General features: G+C 50.7%; 2 protein-coding genes across 5 annotated transcripts; one reads left to right on the top strand and one right to left on the bottom strand.

The window, feature by feature from the left end:
- Positions 1-16: 16 nt before the first annotated feature.
- SHC1 (SHC adaptor protein 1) lies at positions 17-11,557 on the bottom strand. Of its 4 annotated transcripts, none has more exons than XM_069480520.1 (13): positions 11,428-11,557; positions 7,559-7,726; positions 6,926-6,996; positions 6,324-6,387; positions 6,048-6,167; positions 5,728-5,781; positions 5,485-5,536; positions 5,164-5,290; positions 3,768-3,966; positions 3,610-3,679; positions 3,401-3,529; positions 3,013-3,251; positions 19-2,140 (listed from the first exon to the last, which is right to left on the bottom strand). In XM_069480520.1, the coding sequence occupies exons 2-13, from the start codon at positions 7,721-7,723 to the stop codon at positions 2,012-2,014; spliced, it is 1,419 nt and encodes a 472-aa protein (XP_069336621.1). In that variant the 5' UTR covers positions 7,724-7,726; positions 11,428-11,557; the 3' UTR covers positions 19-2,011. The 4 variants fall into 4 exon arrangements, with proteins under 4 accessions (XP_069336620.1, XP_069336619.1, XP_069336621.1 ...); XM_069480521.1 differs by having other exon boundaries at positions 3,401-3,526; XM_069480519.1 differs by lacking the exon at positions 11,428-11,557 and having other exon boundaries at positions 17-2,140; positions 3,401-3,526; positions 7,559-8,630.
- Positions 11,558-11,683: 126 nt separating this feature from the next.
- Positions 11,684-15,384, top strand: CKS1B (CDC28 protein kinase regulatory subunit 1B). Its single transcript, XM_069480523.1, has 3 exons — positions 11,684-11,985; positions 14,129-14,256; positions 14,866-15,384. The coding sequence occupies exons 1-3, from the start codon at positions 11,927-11,929 to the stop codon at positions 14,916-14,918; spliced, it is 240 nt and encodes a 79-aa protein (XP_069336624.1). The 5' UTR covers positions 11,684-11,926; the 3' UTR covers positions 14,919-15,384.
- The last annotated feature ends 1,725 nt before the right edge of the window (positions 15,385-17,109 follow it).

Here is a 17,109-nt window from a genome sequence, read left to right as displayed (position 1 = left end):
GCAGCAACCGGAACCGGAACTCAGCTCGGCCACCTCCACTGAGCGCGGCGGGGAGGGGGAGCAAGGAGTGGACCAGACTCTACGCCTGAAAGCACCGGGAGGGGGCGAGGCGTACCACGGCAGGACCCTAGTGGAGAGGGTCGTTTCCCGTGAGAGGAGCGGCCCATTACTGCTCACCGAGGGGCAGCGGCGGCGGCCACTGGCCCCTGTCGTGGGACCGTACCATCCCGGGCGGTGGGGCTGCCGCGGAGGTGCGCGCGCGTGCCCGGGCAACCTGGGGGCCGGAGTTGGGGCTCCCAGGCGTCCGGAGCCAGCCCCTTCGGTGCACATGACGTCCCCACCCGCCCCGTGGTCGGGCGGGCCCCGCTCTGCTGCGCCCTCCCGGCTTCCCGCAGGCTGCCGCGACCTCCGCCATCCCTCCCGCCGCTGAGCGCCCAGGGCGAACACAATAGGCTTTCGAGAAGGGCTAAGAGGCCGAGGTAGAAGAAATACGGACTTTAATGATTATTTTTCCCTTTGGTATAAGTGAGACCCGTGAAAACATCCAAACAAAAAAAAAGAAGGCCTGGATGAAAAGTCAACTCCCCCAATCCGCAAGGCCTAGAGAAAGAGTGCTGCCGGCTTCTCTTCGCGGCCGCACCGCGCCAAGTGCGGGGCCTGGCCAGTAGAAGGTAATCAGTAACTGCAGGTTTTAAGTTTCCCCTTCGGGGAACTGTAACACGCATTCAGCGAAATTTCTGCCTCCCAGCCTCGCCGAAAGAGGCCTAAGTTTTTCTGGTTCTAGCTGGAAATCAATTTCTGCCTTGTATAAAAGATAATGCTCCTGATCCAAGTTACCTCACAGGCCAGGGTGAGGAAAATGCCCAATAGTTGTACATGGGCTTGGAAAAGTCAAAGAAGTGGTGTATAAATGCAATCGATTATTGTTACTTTGTGCTCAAGAATAAACCATGGAAAACAAAATTAGGAAAGTAATTCTACAGCCCTAAAATATATGCATATAAAATAAAAAAAAAATGGATGCAGTTCCAAATCTACAGATGGTATTTGAGGATTGTCTACTGCTTTATAGTCTCAATGCCCCTGTTCCCGCCCCACAAAATCCACCTGGGAGAGTTAACTGTAAAGGAGGCCCAAATTCAGTCCACCCCCACACACAGTACCCCTGAAGGGGATGAATGGGGAGGCAGGGCGAGGCTACTGGAGGAAGGGCTGCACTTTGGCTGTAGAGTATAACAAGCATGCAACATAGGGGTGGGGCTTATGAAATGTATGTACAGACCCCTTGGGGTGAGGGGCCCCGGCCAGGAGGCACTGAGCAAGGGAGGGGTCCATCTCCCCCCTGGCCGGGAGGGGGGCTCTGGGGCAATCTCTAAGGGTTGCATATCCCCAGGGAGAGGGGACAGCTGCCACTCCTGCCTCTGTTCTCCCAACCCAAACTGGAGGGCGTGCTAAGCAAGGAGAAGACAGCGTCCCAGAAGCCAAGAAGGTGTCAGCACCCCTGTCATTGAACTCAGGGGCCTGAGAACTCTTTGCATAAAATATCTTCAGACCTAGAAGATGGTCAAAGGCACAAAGTTTAAACACTGGAGTGAGGGTTGTTCAAAGGGGTCTGGGGTGCCCTGAAACTCAGGGGTAGACCAGAGGTGTGGTTCGTTCCCTCTTCCCCAGAAGGGTGATTGCTCCACTGGGCCTGTCACCACAGGACATTTTCCATTACAAGCACTCACCTTCTTAGGGAAGGGGGCATCAGGTTGGCACAGGAAAGGCCCAGGTAAGGGGCCACTCTGTACATTAATACTTTGGTGATGTTTGGGGAGAAGCAGAATTCTACCTCAGACTCCTGACTCAAACCCTCTCACGCAGCTAGATATCAAACCCAGTGTCCACACTATTCCCGGCATCTACAAAAGGCCAAGCCCATAAAGAACTCCCAAATGAGGTCCTGAGAGTTAGGGAACAGGGTGGAAGGGGCTGGAGGGCATCTTCTGCAAGAGAGCGTTGGGACGGATCACAGTTTTCGCTCCACAGGTTGCTGTAGACACAGTTCGCTGCCCGCAGAGATGATGGGCAAGTGATTGTCCATGTGGTAGCTGATGAGGTGACTGACACTCTCAAAGCGGTGATCCTTTGTCCGAACCTGGGAAGGTAGGAAGGAAGAGGGTCAATTCCAGTAAAGAGTCAAATGAGATCTGGTTTGCAGCCATTGAAGGAGTAAAGAAGAAAAATCAGACCTCAGTCCCTAAGGTTGAGGAAGGTGGAACAGTCAAGAGGATTAAGGAAGGAGAAAAATGGCAGGGGGAGGAGAGTGGGGCTGTAAGGCCTGCTCACTGAGGTTTCTCTATAAAGAGAAGCTACAGACAGTTGTGGGAATGGGCACGTCAGTGAACTGGGAAAAGGCAAAGGAGACATTAGCCCAGAAACAGTGAAGCTGAGGGATATCTACACCTTTCCTGACCTGGAAGAAGTTAGCATGTCTCAGAGGAATATACACAGCACAAAAAAAGATGTGGAAAGGAGGCTGAGATTGCTGTAGAAAAGAGACCAAAATTTTGAGGAGCAGTGGGACAGTGCAGATAAGAGAAAGGACAGTGGTCTGAGCCCTGGGTCTAGGAAGCTGGGGAAGCCCCTGGCTCCTCTTGGGAGAGTAAACTTGGGGTGTCTCGTCTCTAATACTGGGCATCACAACCTCTCTGGGTGGTTTCCTCATTTGCCAAAAGAGGGGCACAGGTGAGATGAGCACCTGCTAGCTCTGATGGTCTTAAGGCCTGGGGATCTGAGGAATGGTCAGGACTGTAAGGAACACAGCTCAGGCTCAGCGATACGAGAAGGGAAGGGAAGGACCCCTAATCTGCTGGAGGAGGACACCAAGCACCTTGAAGAGCAGGAAAGGCCCATAGTGGGCTGCCCAGCAGAGAAGTCTAGAAAGCAATGAGGAAAGGAACAGAGCTGCACTGTAGGGTACTGTACCTTCCTTTCTGCCACCCCCACCCATACGTCTGCCACACTCACCACACCCTCAGGGTCCACCAGTAGCAGGTGCTTGGGCTGCCCACTCTGCAAACCAGTGAGCACATACTGGCCAGGTGTGGTTGTGCTCTCCCGCACCAGGAAGTCCCCATTCAGCTGCAGCAGAGCCTCAGCCTCCCGCCGGCTCAGCTTTCCATGGAACCAGGGCTCCCCTCGGAGCTGCTCAGCCATGGACACTGACTGGGAAGGTGGAGGCACCCGAAGGGCATCTTCAAAGGGCTCTAGAGGTATAGAAAGAGGGTCAGGAGAGGCAGCTGGCACAATACACACCCAGTATCCAGAACTTCAGGAAGGAAAGAGGAGAAGGGCAGGAGAAGAGGAGGAACCAAAGAGGAAGGTGGGGATGCAGAAAGGAGAAAGGAGCACTCACTCATGTCAAAGAGATCCCGGGGTGCACTGCCATTGATGGCAGCATTGGGGGGCCCAGCCCCTGCTTGCCGAGCCTTGTCTAGGTTCTGGACGTTGACATAGGAGGGGTCATCAAAGAGCTCTCTGCCTGCTGAGGAAAGGGAGGCTCTACAGTGACCCCAGCCCTGCCTCCAGCACTCCTGGCTCTGCCCATCTCAGCTCCCTTCATACCTGGGCAGGGTGGTGGAGGTGGCAACTGTTTGCGGACTTCTGGGTCTCCCCCAACAGGCTGCCCTAGGGGCTGCAGGGATAAAAATAAGGTGAGACCAGAGGCCCTAACCAGCCACTTCCACCCGTAGTCTCAGCCCACCTCCATCCAAGCAACTTACCAGAGTGGCGCCCAAGTGGCTGGGTGTCTGGGCACTGGCAGGAGTGGGCCGAGCAGCCCCTGGAGTGGCTCCTTCCCGAAGCCTCATGTCTACCACCCCCCCAAGAGGGGGTTCCTTCCCTGGGAAGTCATTATAGTACTGATGATCAGGTGGCTCTTCTTCCTCCTCATCCCAAGCTGAGCCATCAAAGCCAGCCATCCTGAGAGGAACAGGAGGGAGTGAGAAGTATGGGTATAAATGTGTGGTGGGTGGGAAGACAGGTGGAGGGGAAAAGGACAGTGGCCACATATTGGGCATTTACTATGAGCTAGGCCTGAGGCTGGGTGTTTTTTTTACATACATAATCATTTCATTCTCCTGGCAACCCTGTAAAGTAGGTATTATTTCCTTCCTCAATTTACAGATGAGGAAAATGAGGGTCAGAGGTAAAAAGATTGGCACAAGGTCCCACAACTAAAAGGTGGCAGAGCTGAGATTTAAATTCAAGTTTGACATTAAAGATCACGTCCTTGATCACTGTGCTGTCTCCCAAGAGGGAAGGGAAGCACTACATAGCGGAAGGAGCTGCCCCAGAATATTTGAACCTCTCCTAAATAATCCCTACTGGTCCCACTTTTTATCCCTCAAGGCCTGAGGTAGAAAAGGTAGTGATCTCAGGGAAAAGAGATATCCTCCCTAATCCAAATTCCTTTTTTTTTTTTTTTCTTTTTTTTTAAAAGACACAGGTCTCACTATGTCACTGAGGCTAGAGTACAGTATAGTGGTGGAATTATAGCTTATTGCAGCCTTGAACTCCTGGGCTCAAGCGACCCACCCGCCTCAGCTTCCCAAGTAGCTGGAACTACAGGCACATACCACCATGCCTAGGTAATTTTTCTTTTTCTTTTCAGAGACAGAGGTATCACTATTTTGCCCAGGCTGGCTGGACTGGAACTCCTGGTCTCAAGCTGTCCTCCTTCCTCAGCCTCCCAAATAGCTGGGACTACAGGCATGAGCCACCACACCCAGCCCTAATCCAAATTCTTGGTGGCTTCTATAGGTAGGAAAACCTAGAAAGACAAATGGAGTAATGCACAAGAAAGAGGGACAGGCCAGAAACGAGGAGGCTGAGAACAGAAAATCCCATCTAGACAGAGAAAAAGATGCAATTTGGAAGTCCTGGAACAGAGCTCCACTACAGGCAAACAAGAGGAAGAGCTGGCCCTACAGCAGGCAGGCCCTCAAAAGACTTTTTGATGGGCCACAGGAAACGTAAGAATAGCAGGAAGTGGGAAGCAGGGGCACACAGGTTATTTCCTTCCCTGAAACTCTCTAAGCTCAAGTGTGGGAAGACCAGCCCCACTTTCCCAATCCCAGTCTGGAGCCCAAGAGCTGCCCACACGCCCCACCTGCTCACCTGTCATGGGGGGTGACCAGTTTGGGGGGGTTCCTGAGGTATTGTTTGAAGCGCAACTCGAAGGCCTGGCCAATGGTGCTAATGACGTCCTGGGCAAGCCCTTCAGGACACTCCAAGATGTGGCAGGCTGCAGACACAGCAGAGGCTATCAGTGAGCTCTGAGGTGGGGAGCTAAGAGGAGGCATGGATGGGGCCCACATCTTCCTTGGCAGGAGCCCCTAGTTAGCTCTACTCAGTAAGAGCAGGAAAATTCAACCCCAGGTCCTGCTCACCTGTTCCACTGACAGCCAGACCCACCCAGTGCTCCCCACCATGCCTCACCTCTCTGATTCACGGGGTCTTTGGCAACATAGGCAACATATTCGGCTGTGTCCTTGGGGTGGACAAAGTCAGAAGAAGCCAGTTAGCTAAATTTTACAGCTCCATCTTAACTCCTGATCCCTAAAACCCAGTCCTTTTCAGATATTCCCACAACCCTAACACCCCCACTTCTCTAGCTTATGTCTTCCCAATCGCTGGCCCCTTGCTCTGCTCCCACCACCTTTGCTCTGTTCCCCAACTCACCGGATCCCCGCCGGACGCAAATGAGATAGATTGCATGTGGTGGTTGGCAATGATCTGAGAATCAGGGCAGGGGATGGAGAAGGAAGGGAATGTCATGTGTCAGGCAGCCTCAGGGCTCACATGGGTGCCCCTCACCCTGGCCCAGAACCCTGAAGTCCCGGTCTTATTCTCTTGGCTTCTTACCCCATGTCTTACTCATTTCTTCCTTCCCTACTGTCCTGCTGCTCCCAAGCCCTCTCTCCTAGCTTTTGGCCTCATAAGTAGATCTCCCCTTGGCCCTCCCATCATTGTTTCTGGTCCCCCTGCCCAGCCCCGCCAACCTGTTTGCAGTCTGCGGCCATGAGGTTGAGGCTGCTGGTGGAGACGGTGAGAGTGATTGGCATTCCAGCAAATTTCAGATTACTCCTCCCCAGGATAGAGCTGAGCGGGCGGCTACAGGGCTAGGGAAGGGCCCAGGGCATCAGAAGCTGAGGCTTCTCAACACCAGGAAACCACACTCTTGCCTTTCGGCCTTCTCCCCACATGCTGCACACTTGCCTTCCCCCTGCCCTTCCACATCTCCCAGCAGCATCCCTAGGCCCATTGACCCCAGGTACCTTTCTCCTCCTTGTCGCCCCCTTAGCACCCGGCACAGCCTCACACACCAGACTGATGGCCTCCCTGGGGAAAGAGGGGTACTCAGACTCAGAGCCTGCCTCTCACTGAGCTGTGGCTGCCACAGAGCTGGGGGAGGGGAAGGCCAGGCCAGACTCCCGGGGCACTCCAGGCTCTTTGTCGTGGTGGATTGAATTAAGGGCCTTTAATATTTGATGACACTGAGAGGCCGCTTCCTGGCTGATTGGGTTAGGGCCTCAATGGGCATAGCCCTACCCCCTTTCAGCTACCAAATGTCCCATTCCCTTCCCAAAGGCAGCAGCAACCTTCCATCCTCCCCCATTTTCTACTCCAGCTCCAGCTGCCAACTGCTTCTGCCACCTTCCCCCCAACTCCCAAGGCTGGATAGGTAAGGAGGATCCAAGCCAGAGTTGCCTCTTTTCATTCAGACTTAGTCTTACTCCCCTAACTTTCTCTCAATCCCCTTTACCACCCAAGGATAAGCCACCACTGGCACTACCACCAGGTGACCTACTCTCCTTCTCCCTTTCCTGTGGCCTCACTAATCTCAGGACTCCTACAATCCGCCCTGCTCCCCACTAACCTGGTGACCTGAGTCCGGGTGTTGAAGTCAAGAGCGCGCATTGACTGCAGGACCTCCACACAGCCCATATACTGAGGGGAGGGAGGGGGGATAACAGGTCAGCCGCTTCCCCCATCCCTTCACAAAGGGCCCTAGACTTTGCCCTATGTGGTCCCCAAGGGAAATAAAGATGAAGTTCTGCCCACTCCCCAAGTCTACCTCCCACAACCAATGTGAAAGACAACAGGGGCTGAGGAGAGAGAGAAAGGCAGACCTCATGCACTGGAAAGAGAATTTGGTGGGGAGAGACAGGCATTGGATGGGACGGAGTGACATCTCCAGAAAGGGGGAGGAGACTGGAGGAGAGAATCAAGAAGTCACTCATTTCAACACTTACTAAGAGCTTCTGCTGTGCTGGGCATTGTGCTGAACATGGCAGGGTGGGGGTAGGGGAGTTGAAAGAAGGAAGGGGGCCTAGGCAAAGCTGGAAGGGGCTACAGAATCAAAAACGGGGTGAGAAAGGTTTAAGAAATAGGACACTGAAATAGGGGGTTGTTGGGGAACAGCAGGAAAAAAGAGATTCCAGCGAAGCTGGAGTGAGCAGAAGAACTGGAGGGGGTCTGGGAGGGAGTAGAAGGGAGGATGTTCACTCACCCGAACCAAGTAGGAAACCCCAGGTCCCATGACTTTGTCGTTGGGATGCAGCCAGCCCCGCGTGGGCTTATTGACAAAGCTCCCGTGGCGGGTCCACTCCTCGCCCCCCAGCTGGCCCCCTTCCACCCGAGTCCTGCGCCCGCCGCCTCCACTCAGCTTGTTCATGTCCTGGAGGAGGGGCAGGGAGCCTGAGTCCGGCACGGCTGTCCCTACGATCCCCTCCCCATCTTCGGCTGCCCTTCCTGGCTCCCCCTTAGGCCCCAGGCGCCCCCCAGCCGGGTTGGCCAGCTTCAGGTTGCTCATCCGGGGAAAGAAGGAGCACAGGGTAGTGGGACTATCATCCCCAGGCAGAGGAGGCAGAATGGGCCCCAGGGACGAGGCTGATGGGGAAGGCAGCTCCTCCGGGGGGGTAGACCCTGAAGCCCCCTCCTCCAGCGATGACAGAGACTCATTCCGAAGTGGGTTGTACTTGGGCTTGGGGGGCAGGAGATCCATGGCTGGGGTGAGAGGGGAGCTGCTGCCCGGCCCGGCCCCCCTGCCAGTTCAGGCAAGGGGGCCAGGCAGGGGGCATTCCCAGCCCCTTAGCCTGGTCGGACCTCTGTGGCCCAGGAATCACAGGAGTCCCAGGGAGGGAGAGGGACAAGTGGCTTCCGCTCCCCCAGCTCAGACCCAGACAGTTTCAGGCCCCATCCCCGCCCAGCGTGGAGCCTCTTCTCTGGCTGAGAAGAGAACAGGCTGGACCCAAAGCTGCCTGGCTCCTCCCAGGGGCGGGGAGCTAAGGGGAAAGACCAATCCCAAGGACAGTGCTGACTCACAGGCTCAGAGGGGCTGAGCCCTCACTGCCGCCCCAACCTAGGACTCTAGCAGGGGTAGGGCTACCCATGCCCCTCTCTCCTGCCCTACACAGCTAGTAATTTGGGCAGGAGTAAAGTGTGGGTGGGAAGGAAGGATGAAGGAGTAGGAAGGAAAGGAGGGAGATAAGAGGAGGTCTGGATCAATCCAAACCGGACACAGGCTGGCCAAAGGGAGCAGGAAGCCAGGGGAGGGCAGGGGGGAATGAGGGAGGAAACAGAGGCAGCTGGGGGTGGAAAAGGGAGGGGATGCCAGAGCTCAGCATTTCCCTTCCTGTTCTGGTGGAACACTCAAATTCCTCCAGCCCAGGCCACCCCCCACTACTGCTACATACAGTGGGTGGTGGCCCCAGGGAGCCTGGGCCATTAGCATCCTCTACTACACAGCTGTGGACTGGAGCTAGAGAAATAGGAAAGAGAAGGAAGTGGTCCCAGTGGACCAGAGCGGGGCCAAGAGGAAGGGCAAAGCTGGTGAAAAAAGAATAAAGTCCAACCTGGGTGGGGCATCCAAGCAAGAGCTGCCAGGCAACAGCAGAGCAAGAGGACAAGTTGGTCAAGCCTCGTTCTCTATGTATGGCACCTATCAAACCAAGGAGCCATGCACTGTTCGGTTCCCCCTTTCCACAGGCCTAGTTAACAAAGTAAGCCATCAAGGGTGAGAATGAGGGGTCAGGGCACTAACTCTAAGATCAACTCCCTGGACCTGCCAGGTATACTCATACCCCTCCTCTTGCAGTACTCTAAGCCCCAGCATAGAGCACACTTTCCTTCACACTGGGAGGGAGCGAGGGGTGGGGGCAGAATCTGGCTAGAGGAGGTGGGAGAGTGAAACAATTCTCCAAGAGACATGGGAGCTACAGGCCAGGAAAGGGTAGAGAGGTCAGAAGACAAATCTATGCCAATAAGTACAGGAGAAAGGGGTGCCCAGAGAAGACAGGCTGAGGGTGGATGCAAGGAACAATCCCAAGCCCATTCTTTCTACCCACAGCTTCCTGCCACAGGTCTGCTGGGGGAGGCCATAGAGGAAGTTGGAAAATGATGAAAAAACAAGTGAAAGATACGTATTACCCCAGGCTCACCCTGGAATTATGTTTAGATCTGCTTCAGAGGATTAAAAGAATCTATATGATTATAGTGATTAACAATACTAGCACTGAAAATGTGTTAGATGCTGTGCTTAACTCTTTCACCTCCTCTTAGTCCTCATCCCAGGAGAGCTTTATCACTCCATCCACCACTCTTTTTTTTTTTTTTTGAAACAGGGTCTCGCTTTGACGCCTGGGCTAGAGTGCCATGGTGTCAGCCTAGCTCACAGCAACCTCAAACCCCTGGGCTCAAGCGATCCTCCTGCCTCAGCCTCCCGAGTAGCTAGGACTACAGGCGCATGCCACCACACCTGACTAATTTTTCCTATTTTTAGTAGAGACAGGGTCTCACTCTTGCTCAGGCTGGTCTCGAACTCCTGAGCTCAAGCGATCCTCCTGCCTAGGCCTCCCAGAGTGCTAAGATTACAGACATGAGCCACCAGCCACCGTGCCCCTGGCCCATCCACCACTCTTGAAAACGAATTCTATCACTCCATTTCCTAAGGCTCTCAGGCATAGCAAGAATGAGGAAAGGATTCTGCCATAGCCTCACAACTCCCAAAACACACAAACCCACACCAGGATGTCCTCATCTTTAAAGATGACATTCTGTGGAAGCCTGCAGTATCTAGAGGCAGGGAAAGACCAACAGGTGTGGACATTTGGAAGAAAAGAAAGGGGAAGTATGACTCTAAATTTGTATAGGGAGAAAGGAGATTGCCTACTGTAAGTACAGGTGATTGAGTGTGGGGGGAAAAAGCTGTGTGTGGCTTCTCAGCCCAGTTGGGAGGAGGCAAGGGGCGGGAAGTAGCAGGAAATGGCAAAAACCTCAGGAATGTTTCCAGCAGGGGAGGCTGGGCAAACCCGGCCAGGAGGATTGCCCAGACAAGAACTCTGGTTTGGGGGAGGGGAAGAGCCAGAAGTGGGGGCTGAGCAGTCCCTTTAAAAAAAAAAAAAAAACCTAATCCCTACCCCACTCCAAGCCACCGTTTTCTGGTGGCAGAAAATTTTCGCTCGTGTCACACACACCAACAAATCCATGGCCCAATTCAGCCTTGGATAGGTAAGACCTACAGCTGTTTCTGGGGTGGGGTTGGTCCTGGGAAGGGAAACTCAGGGAGTGGGGCTGGGAATCTATGAGCAAATCTCTCTCCAACTCTCGTGCCAAACCCTAAGTGCTGCGCCCTTCAAGTAGGTCCACCCTTGAAGGAGGGAGAGGAAAACGGCTGCCTCTAATCTTACTCCTCACAGCCAGAGATGGGAACTTTGACTTCCCACCTGGTAGAGCACGAGAGAGCTCGGAAAACTGATCCCAAGGGCCAAAAGAAAGGACAGAAAAATGTAAGCAGGTGGAGTTTCTGGGACTGAAGACAAGGCTTTTCTGCTGGTGGTGACCTGGGTCCCATGGGGATAAATTTCCCAAGGGGGCGTAGTCCCCTAGGACGCGTGCATCAGACTTCTAGGAAGTGAGCGTTCTGGACAATAAGACGTGGATTACGGAAGGGGCGGGGTTTCCACAGGGGTGGAGCCCCCCAGGGGGCGGAGCTTCAACACATTCGACTCGTTCTTTGAGCAGCAAGGATTTGCCCTTTTGGGAGATAGGCTTTTTGACCGAGAGGAGTTAGCGGAAAATCTTGCGAGGAGGCGGACTTTCGGAGAACTGGAAGGACTAACGAATGACTTCTCGTAGTAGGGCTTGGAAAGATGTCTGGGGGTGGGACTTCCAGAAAGACTGGGCGGCAGGGTGGAGTCGGTGACTATAAATAAAAAACAAGTCGGGGTTCGAGAGCCCCCTGAAGTTGGGAGGTGGGACTTCCGGGGAGGGGGTTTCAGGGGGCGGGGCTTATAAATGAAGGCCGGAAGTGGGGTCCCGGGAGAGGGGTTCCGGGGTGGAGGAGTGGGTCACCTAAAGAGAAGAAAAGTCAAGACTCACCAGGTCCTCATGGAGTCTCCGCACCGCACCGCGGGCCGATTTTGTTTCAGATCACGCCACTTAATGTCTAGGTCACTGCTCCAACTTTCTCTCCGGGCCCGACCTCCCTGGAGAAACTTTATTACACTCACTTCCGGCCTCACTAACCCCTGACCCTCTACCTCACGGTCCCTCCTTCACCCGTCCCACTTTCCCGAGCCATCCAATGGCAGCGCGAGAACGAGCACAGGAGCAGTGGTAGCCAATAAGAGCCCTATTTTTAGCCTAAGCTGGTTTTTGAGAAACGTAAGAGCTGCCTTCCAATAAGGATTGGAGGAGAAGTAAAGTCTAAGCCAATCGGAGGCTTGAAGGTGGAGCTGTCCCGCCTTCAGCCAAAGGGACCAATAGGAAGTGTGGGCGGCGTGTTTGAAAGCGAGGCCAAAGAGGGTGGGAGCGCGTGCTGCTGGGAGTTGTTTGGAGGTTGGCGGCACGGGGCTGAAGGCCCACCGGCGGAGCGATCATGTCGCACAAGCAAATTTACTATTCGGACAAATATGACGACGAGGAGTTCGAGTACCGGTTAGTGCCGGCACAGGGGCCATAGCGAAGTCGTGAGTCTTGACAATTGAGGGCAGCGTGAGTTAGTAATGGGGAACTGAGGCAACAAAATTGGCGCATGCGCAGATTGATGGGGGTGTATATTGGGGACATAAAGCGCATGCGCGAAGGGAGGCGCTCGTAAAACAAAAAGGTTATGACTTTGGGGTTTGTCCTCAGTTGTGAGGCGGCACCACTAACCACCCCTCACCCTTGGGGTTTCTGGATCATTCTCTTAAACTTAATTGAGCAAGTTGAACTTGACTTCTGGAGACTGCTGGTATCACAGTAATCCTATATGGCATACTGGAAGAAGGTGGCAAAAACAGAGCTGGAATTTTCCTCGCGTTCTCAATGGGAGAATAGTTCTGAGAGAGCTTGAGTGTTGCTTATTAATTCGTGGAACAGAAAAGGCGTGGTTGTCTGGCTTGCTTTAGGAAGGGGGGATTCTTGGAACCGGAATGGGATAAAACTGGCCAGGAGCACTGAGAAAAGACAATACGGGCATAATGCCCTTTAAATATCTATTTAAGGAAACAATTACTGAGTGCTCAACAGGTTTCAGGTGTTCTGCTAAAGTGTAAGGATAAGATATGGTCTCTGCTGTTCAAACTTAAAAGTCTGTGGAAGATACTGACAGACTCCAGAAAGTTGATACATGCTCTGCTAGAGCCACCTACAGAGTGTGATGGGAGCACATAGCACTTGCCAAGGAAGAGGGAAGGTTGAGAAAGCTTCCTAGAGGAGACTGCCCAAGATGAGACTCTGAGAAGTAGGAACGAGAAAGCACCTCTTGACTGAAATCGCTTAGAAGATACTGGATAACCATCTGCCGAGGATGGTGAAGAAGGAATCCTTGCACTAATTGCAAGGATTTGGATTTGATAAATTCTAAGTCCATAATAATTCTAGATTGAAAAATGAAGACAATTCTACAAATGTTGGCATTACACTAATCTGTATTAATTGTAATACTTAAGATAACTTTTTGGTTTGTGTCTTATCTCCTCAATTGGAGAATATAAAATGGAAACTTGATTTTCTTGTGTCTCTTCACCCAGCCTAGTTCCGGATTTGGGTACTTTGGAAAACTCAATGTGTGTTGACAAATACATAACCATCTTTATGCCAAAACAACCCCAGACCTTTCTTAGTCCCAATTAACATTTCCTCAGCTGTTTTCCTCTACATCTGAAGTAAACTAACTAAAACTACTGAATGTGCTTATAACATATTTGCAGAGAAATCATTAGTTTCATCCCCTGGAAGATGTAACTCTTAGCTTAGCAATGGCATTTTGGTTTAAGAGGTTTTGTCTACATGTTGAAGCCAAATTTTATGCCAGGGGCTTGTTAAAATGTGAGGTATTTTCAGACATTTAGACTAGAATATTTCTTGGAGGAAATAAACCTCTACTAGCACAGAGCATGTAATTTTCTTTGAGCATGATAAAGTCTATCTGCATTAGTCTGATTCACATCAGAGTAATAATTTCTTTGTCATGAAGACAATCTTATCCTTAGTTAAATTTCTTTTCCAAGACAAAGTCTCACTATGTTGCCTAGGCTATAGTTCAGTGGCTATTCACAGGCACAATGGTAGTGTACTACAGCCTCAAATTCTGGGCTCAAACCACCCTCCTGTAGCCTCAGCTTCTGGAGTAGCTGGCACTACTGCTTCCATATTAGACTTTAAAGATAAGATGTTTTCCTTTCATCCTTTTAGTGACTCTTCCACACAGCACTTCATAAAAGGGCTTTCTTCTCCACAGAATAACTTCTCTCCCTTTCTTACCAGTCCTGTTCAAAACCTACCTCTAATTACTAACATGTGCTCTGTGGAGCTCCTGTTATATTGTGAGTGATCAACTAGAAGACTAAGGTCTGTGAAGGCAGAAAATATATGGATAGTGCCTGGAATTTAGGTGCTCATTCATTGGAATAATTACTTTGTACTTTTTAATATACCCTTGTGAGAATTTATAGAACTTAGCCTGTATTTCTAGATGCTGCTACCCCACGATAAGATTATATAAACTCTCTGACATCAGAAACTAGTTTCTCTTTCCTTTCTTGGCCTTATGGTACTGACAAAAATGCCCCACCTCCCTATGTTTCTGTTACAGGCATGTCATGTTGCCCAAGGACATAGCCAAGCTGGTCCCTAAAACCCATTTGATGTCTGAATCTGAATGGAGGAATCTTGGCGTTCAACAGAGTCAGGGATGGGTCCATTATATGATCCATGAACCAGGTCAGTGCAATGGCTAGAAGCAACCATACAGAACTGCTTCACTAAGGGAATAAAGGAATAAGATTGCATAACCCAAAGAAACGGGGATGGGGAATGGTTTACTGGTTCTTTCCCCCGCTAGTCATCTAAAAAAACTGGAGTGGCCAAAAATAAGAGTCAGACTAAAGTATCAGAGAAGTTCAGAGGCAACCTGTCACTGAAAAACCTCCTTTAATCTTTACTTCAATCAGAGAGTACTCTTTCTAAGGCCACATATACCCTGGTTATGGCCCCTGCTTCCTTCTCCATCAGAAAACAAATTCTTGGATGTGTTCCAAATAAGCAAAAGAAAGTATATTTCCCGATAAGACACCAGACACCCAGCTGCCAGGCAAAACTAATAAAGGACACCCCAGGGCTGTACAAACATGGCAAAAGAACTGATATTAACAATTCTGTACTTGGCAGACAGTCCAGACTTCTGGGTCTGCTTCTAAGGCCATATGCTTAAATCTTTATTTAGTTATAAAGATCTGAGTGGGTGATAGCTGGGAGGTGGTGGTGGAATACACCGTAGATCGTGCATAGAATGGTGTGAGCTTGTCTCTTAGATTTCACTCCCTCTTTCAGAACCTCACATCTTGCTGTTCCGGCGCCCACTACCCAAGAAGCCAAAGAAATGAAGCTGGCGAGCCACTTTTCAGCCTCGAGCTTTACACAGCTGTCCTTACTTTCTAACATCTTTCTGTGATAACATTATTACATTGCCTTCTTGTTTCTCACTTTGATATTTAAAGGATGTTCAATACACTGCTTGAATGTGCTGGTAACTGCTTTACTTCCTGAGTAGAGCCAACCACCACAGCCCAGCCAGATGAGGGCCACAGCCTCAACCTCAGCCGAGTGTCACCCCAGAAGCCACAGTGTGCTCTGTATCCAGAATACATTTGGCAGATGGAGGAACCATCTGAGAATAAGACCATGGCTGTTACAGGGATTGTATAAACATGCTGTTTTGTTTTTTCCTGCTGGGTGTTATATGTGTGGTGTCTTATGGATTTGTTTCAATGTATTGGAAACTTTCCATTTTATTCAAGAAATCTGTTCCATGTTAAAAGCCTTGATTAAAGAGGAAGTTTTTATAATCTAATTCTGTAATTGTAAGGGTTTCCCCGCCCCCCTTCATGGTGAACATCACATTCAATACCATGGTTCTAATTATATGCCCCTTCAGTTTGACACTGAAGCTTAGCTCTTTGCTGATGAGGTTTATTTGAACACTTAGATAACTGATTCTTTTTTTTTTTTTTTGAGACAGAGGCTCACTCTGTTGCCTGGGCTAGAGTGCCATGGCATCAGCCTAGCTCACAGCAACCTCAAACTCCTGGGCTCAAGCAATCCTGCCTCAGCCTCCCAGGTAGCTGGGACTACCGGCAATTCTCCTGCCTCAGCCTCTAGAGCAGCTGGGACTATAGGCATGCGCCACCATGCCTGGCTAATTTTTTTGGTATATATTTTTAGTTGTCCAGCTAATTTCTTTCTATTTTTAGTAGAGACGGGGGTGGGGGGGGGTGGTCTCACTCTTGCTCAGGCTGGTCTCGAACTCCTGAACTCAATCCACCCGCCTCAGCCTCCCTGAGTGCTAGGATTACAGGCATGAGCCACCGCGCCCAGCCCAGATAACTGATCTACTTTAAGCAGACTTAATGTCAAACATCTACTGAAATATATTTCACTCTACTAGCCTGAGATAGAGGTTATATAGGGGCAGCCTCATCTCATCAAAACAATGAACTGTTTTCTGTAGTCCCAATATTTGAAGGGTAAAGAGAGGAGGCTGTCAGCCAGGGCCTGCTTGTGTGCCCCAATTCCTATGGCTTGGGCATACCTATGACCTATTCAGTGTGCCCACCGGTTGGAGGCTGTTATCAGTGTTTCTCCACTTTGGTTGAACACTGGAATCACCTGGGGAGCTTTACAAGTACTCATGCCTGCCTGAGTTATTCCTAAAGATTATGGCTTAATTGGTTTGGGCTGTGGACTGGCTGTAGCGATTTTAAGCATTCTTATGCGGGTAGTTACAGCACTAAATTTTGAAAAAACAGGTATAAACTAGCTGTTTTAGAAAACATTTCACCAAATAATAGCTTAACCTCTACTTTAAAAAAAAAATAGTAATACTAAATAGGGGAGATGTTTATCATTACAAAAGTGGGGGTTTTGCCTTTTGTTTGAGACAGGGTCTTGCTCTGTCGCCCTAGGCTAGAGTGCAGTGGTGCCATCATAGCTCACTGCAGACTTGAACTCCCAGGCTCAAGCAATTCTCCTGCCTCAGCCTCTAGAGCAGCTGGGACTATAGGCATGTGCCACCATGCCTGGCTAATTTATTTATCTTGTAGAGATAGAGTCTCCCCATGTTACCTAGTCTGGTCAAACTCCTGACATCAAGTGATCCTCCCACCTAAGACTCCCAAAGTGCTGGGATTACAGGTATGAGCCACCATGCCCAGCAAGAGCTGTTTTTTTTAATTGATAGAAACAGGGCTTATTAGTTAAAGGAGTGATCTAGAAGCCTGGCTCTGCCATGCACTGCAGTGTTTTGTGGTTGTGTGGCTGTTTCCCATCTGTAAAATGGGCATGATATCTAACAGGGTTTTTTAAAGTAAAATTAGGCCAGGTTCAGTACTCTTTAAACCATGAATTTTAAGACCCTTACTCCTCAATACCACAGACCAGCACCAGCAGCACCACGTGGGAGCTGATTAAATGCAGATCTCAGGCCACCCAAACCTACTGAATCAGAATTTGGATATTACAGAAGATCCCTAGATGATCAGTATAAAAATTAAAGTTTACAAAGCACTTTTGGACCAA

This window comes from Eulemur rufifrons, chromosome 8, assembly GCF_041146395.1.
Source record: "Eulemur rufifrons isolate Redbay chromosome 8, OSU_ERuf_1, whole genome shotgun sequence".
Classification (NCBI taxonomy): domain Eukaryota; kingdom Metazoa; phylum Chordata; class Mammalia; order Primates; family Lemuridae; genus Eulemur; species Eulemur rufifrons.
Note: the sequence above shows the minus strand (reverse complement) of the source record. Positions and strands in the feature narration are given on the sequence as shown.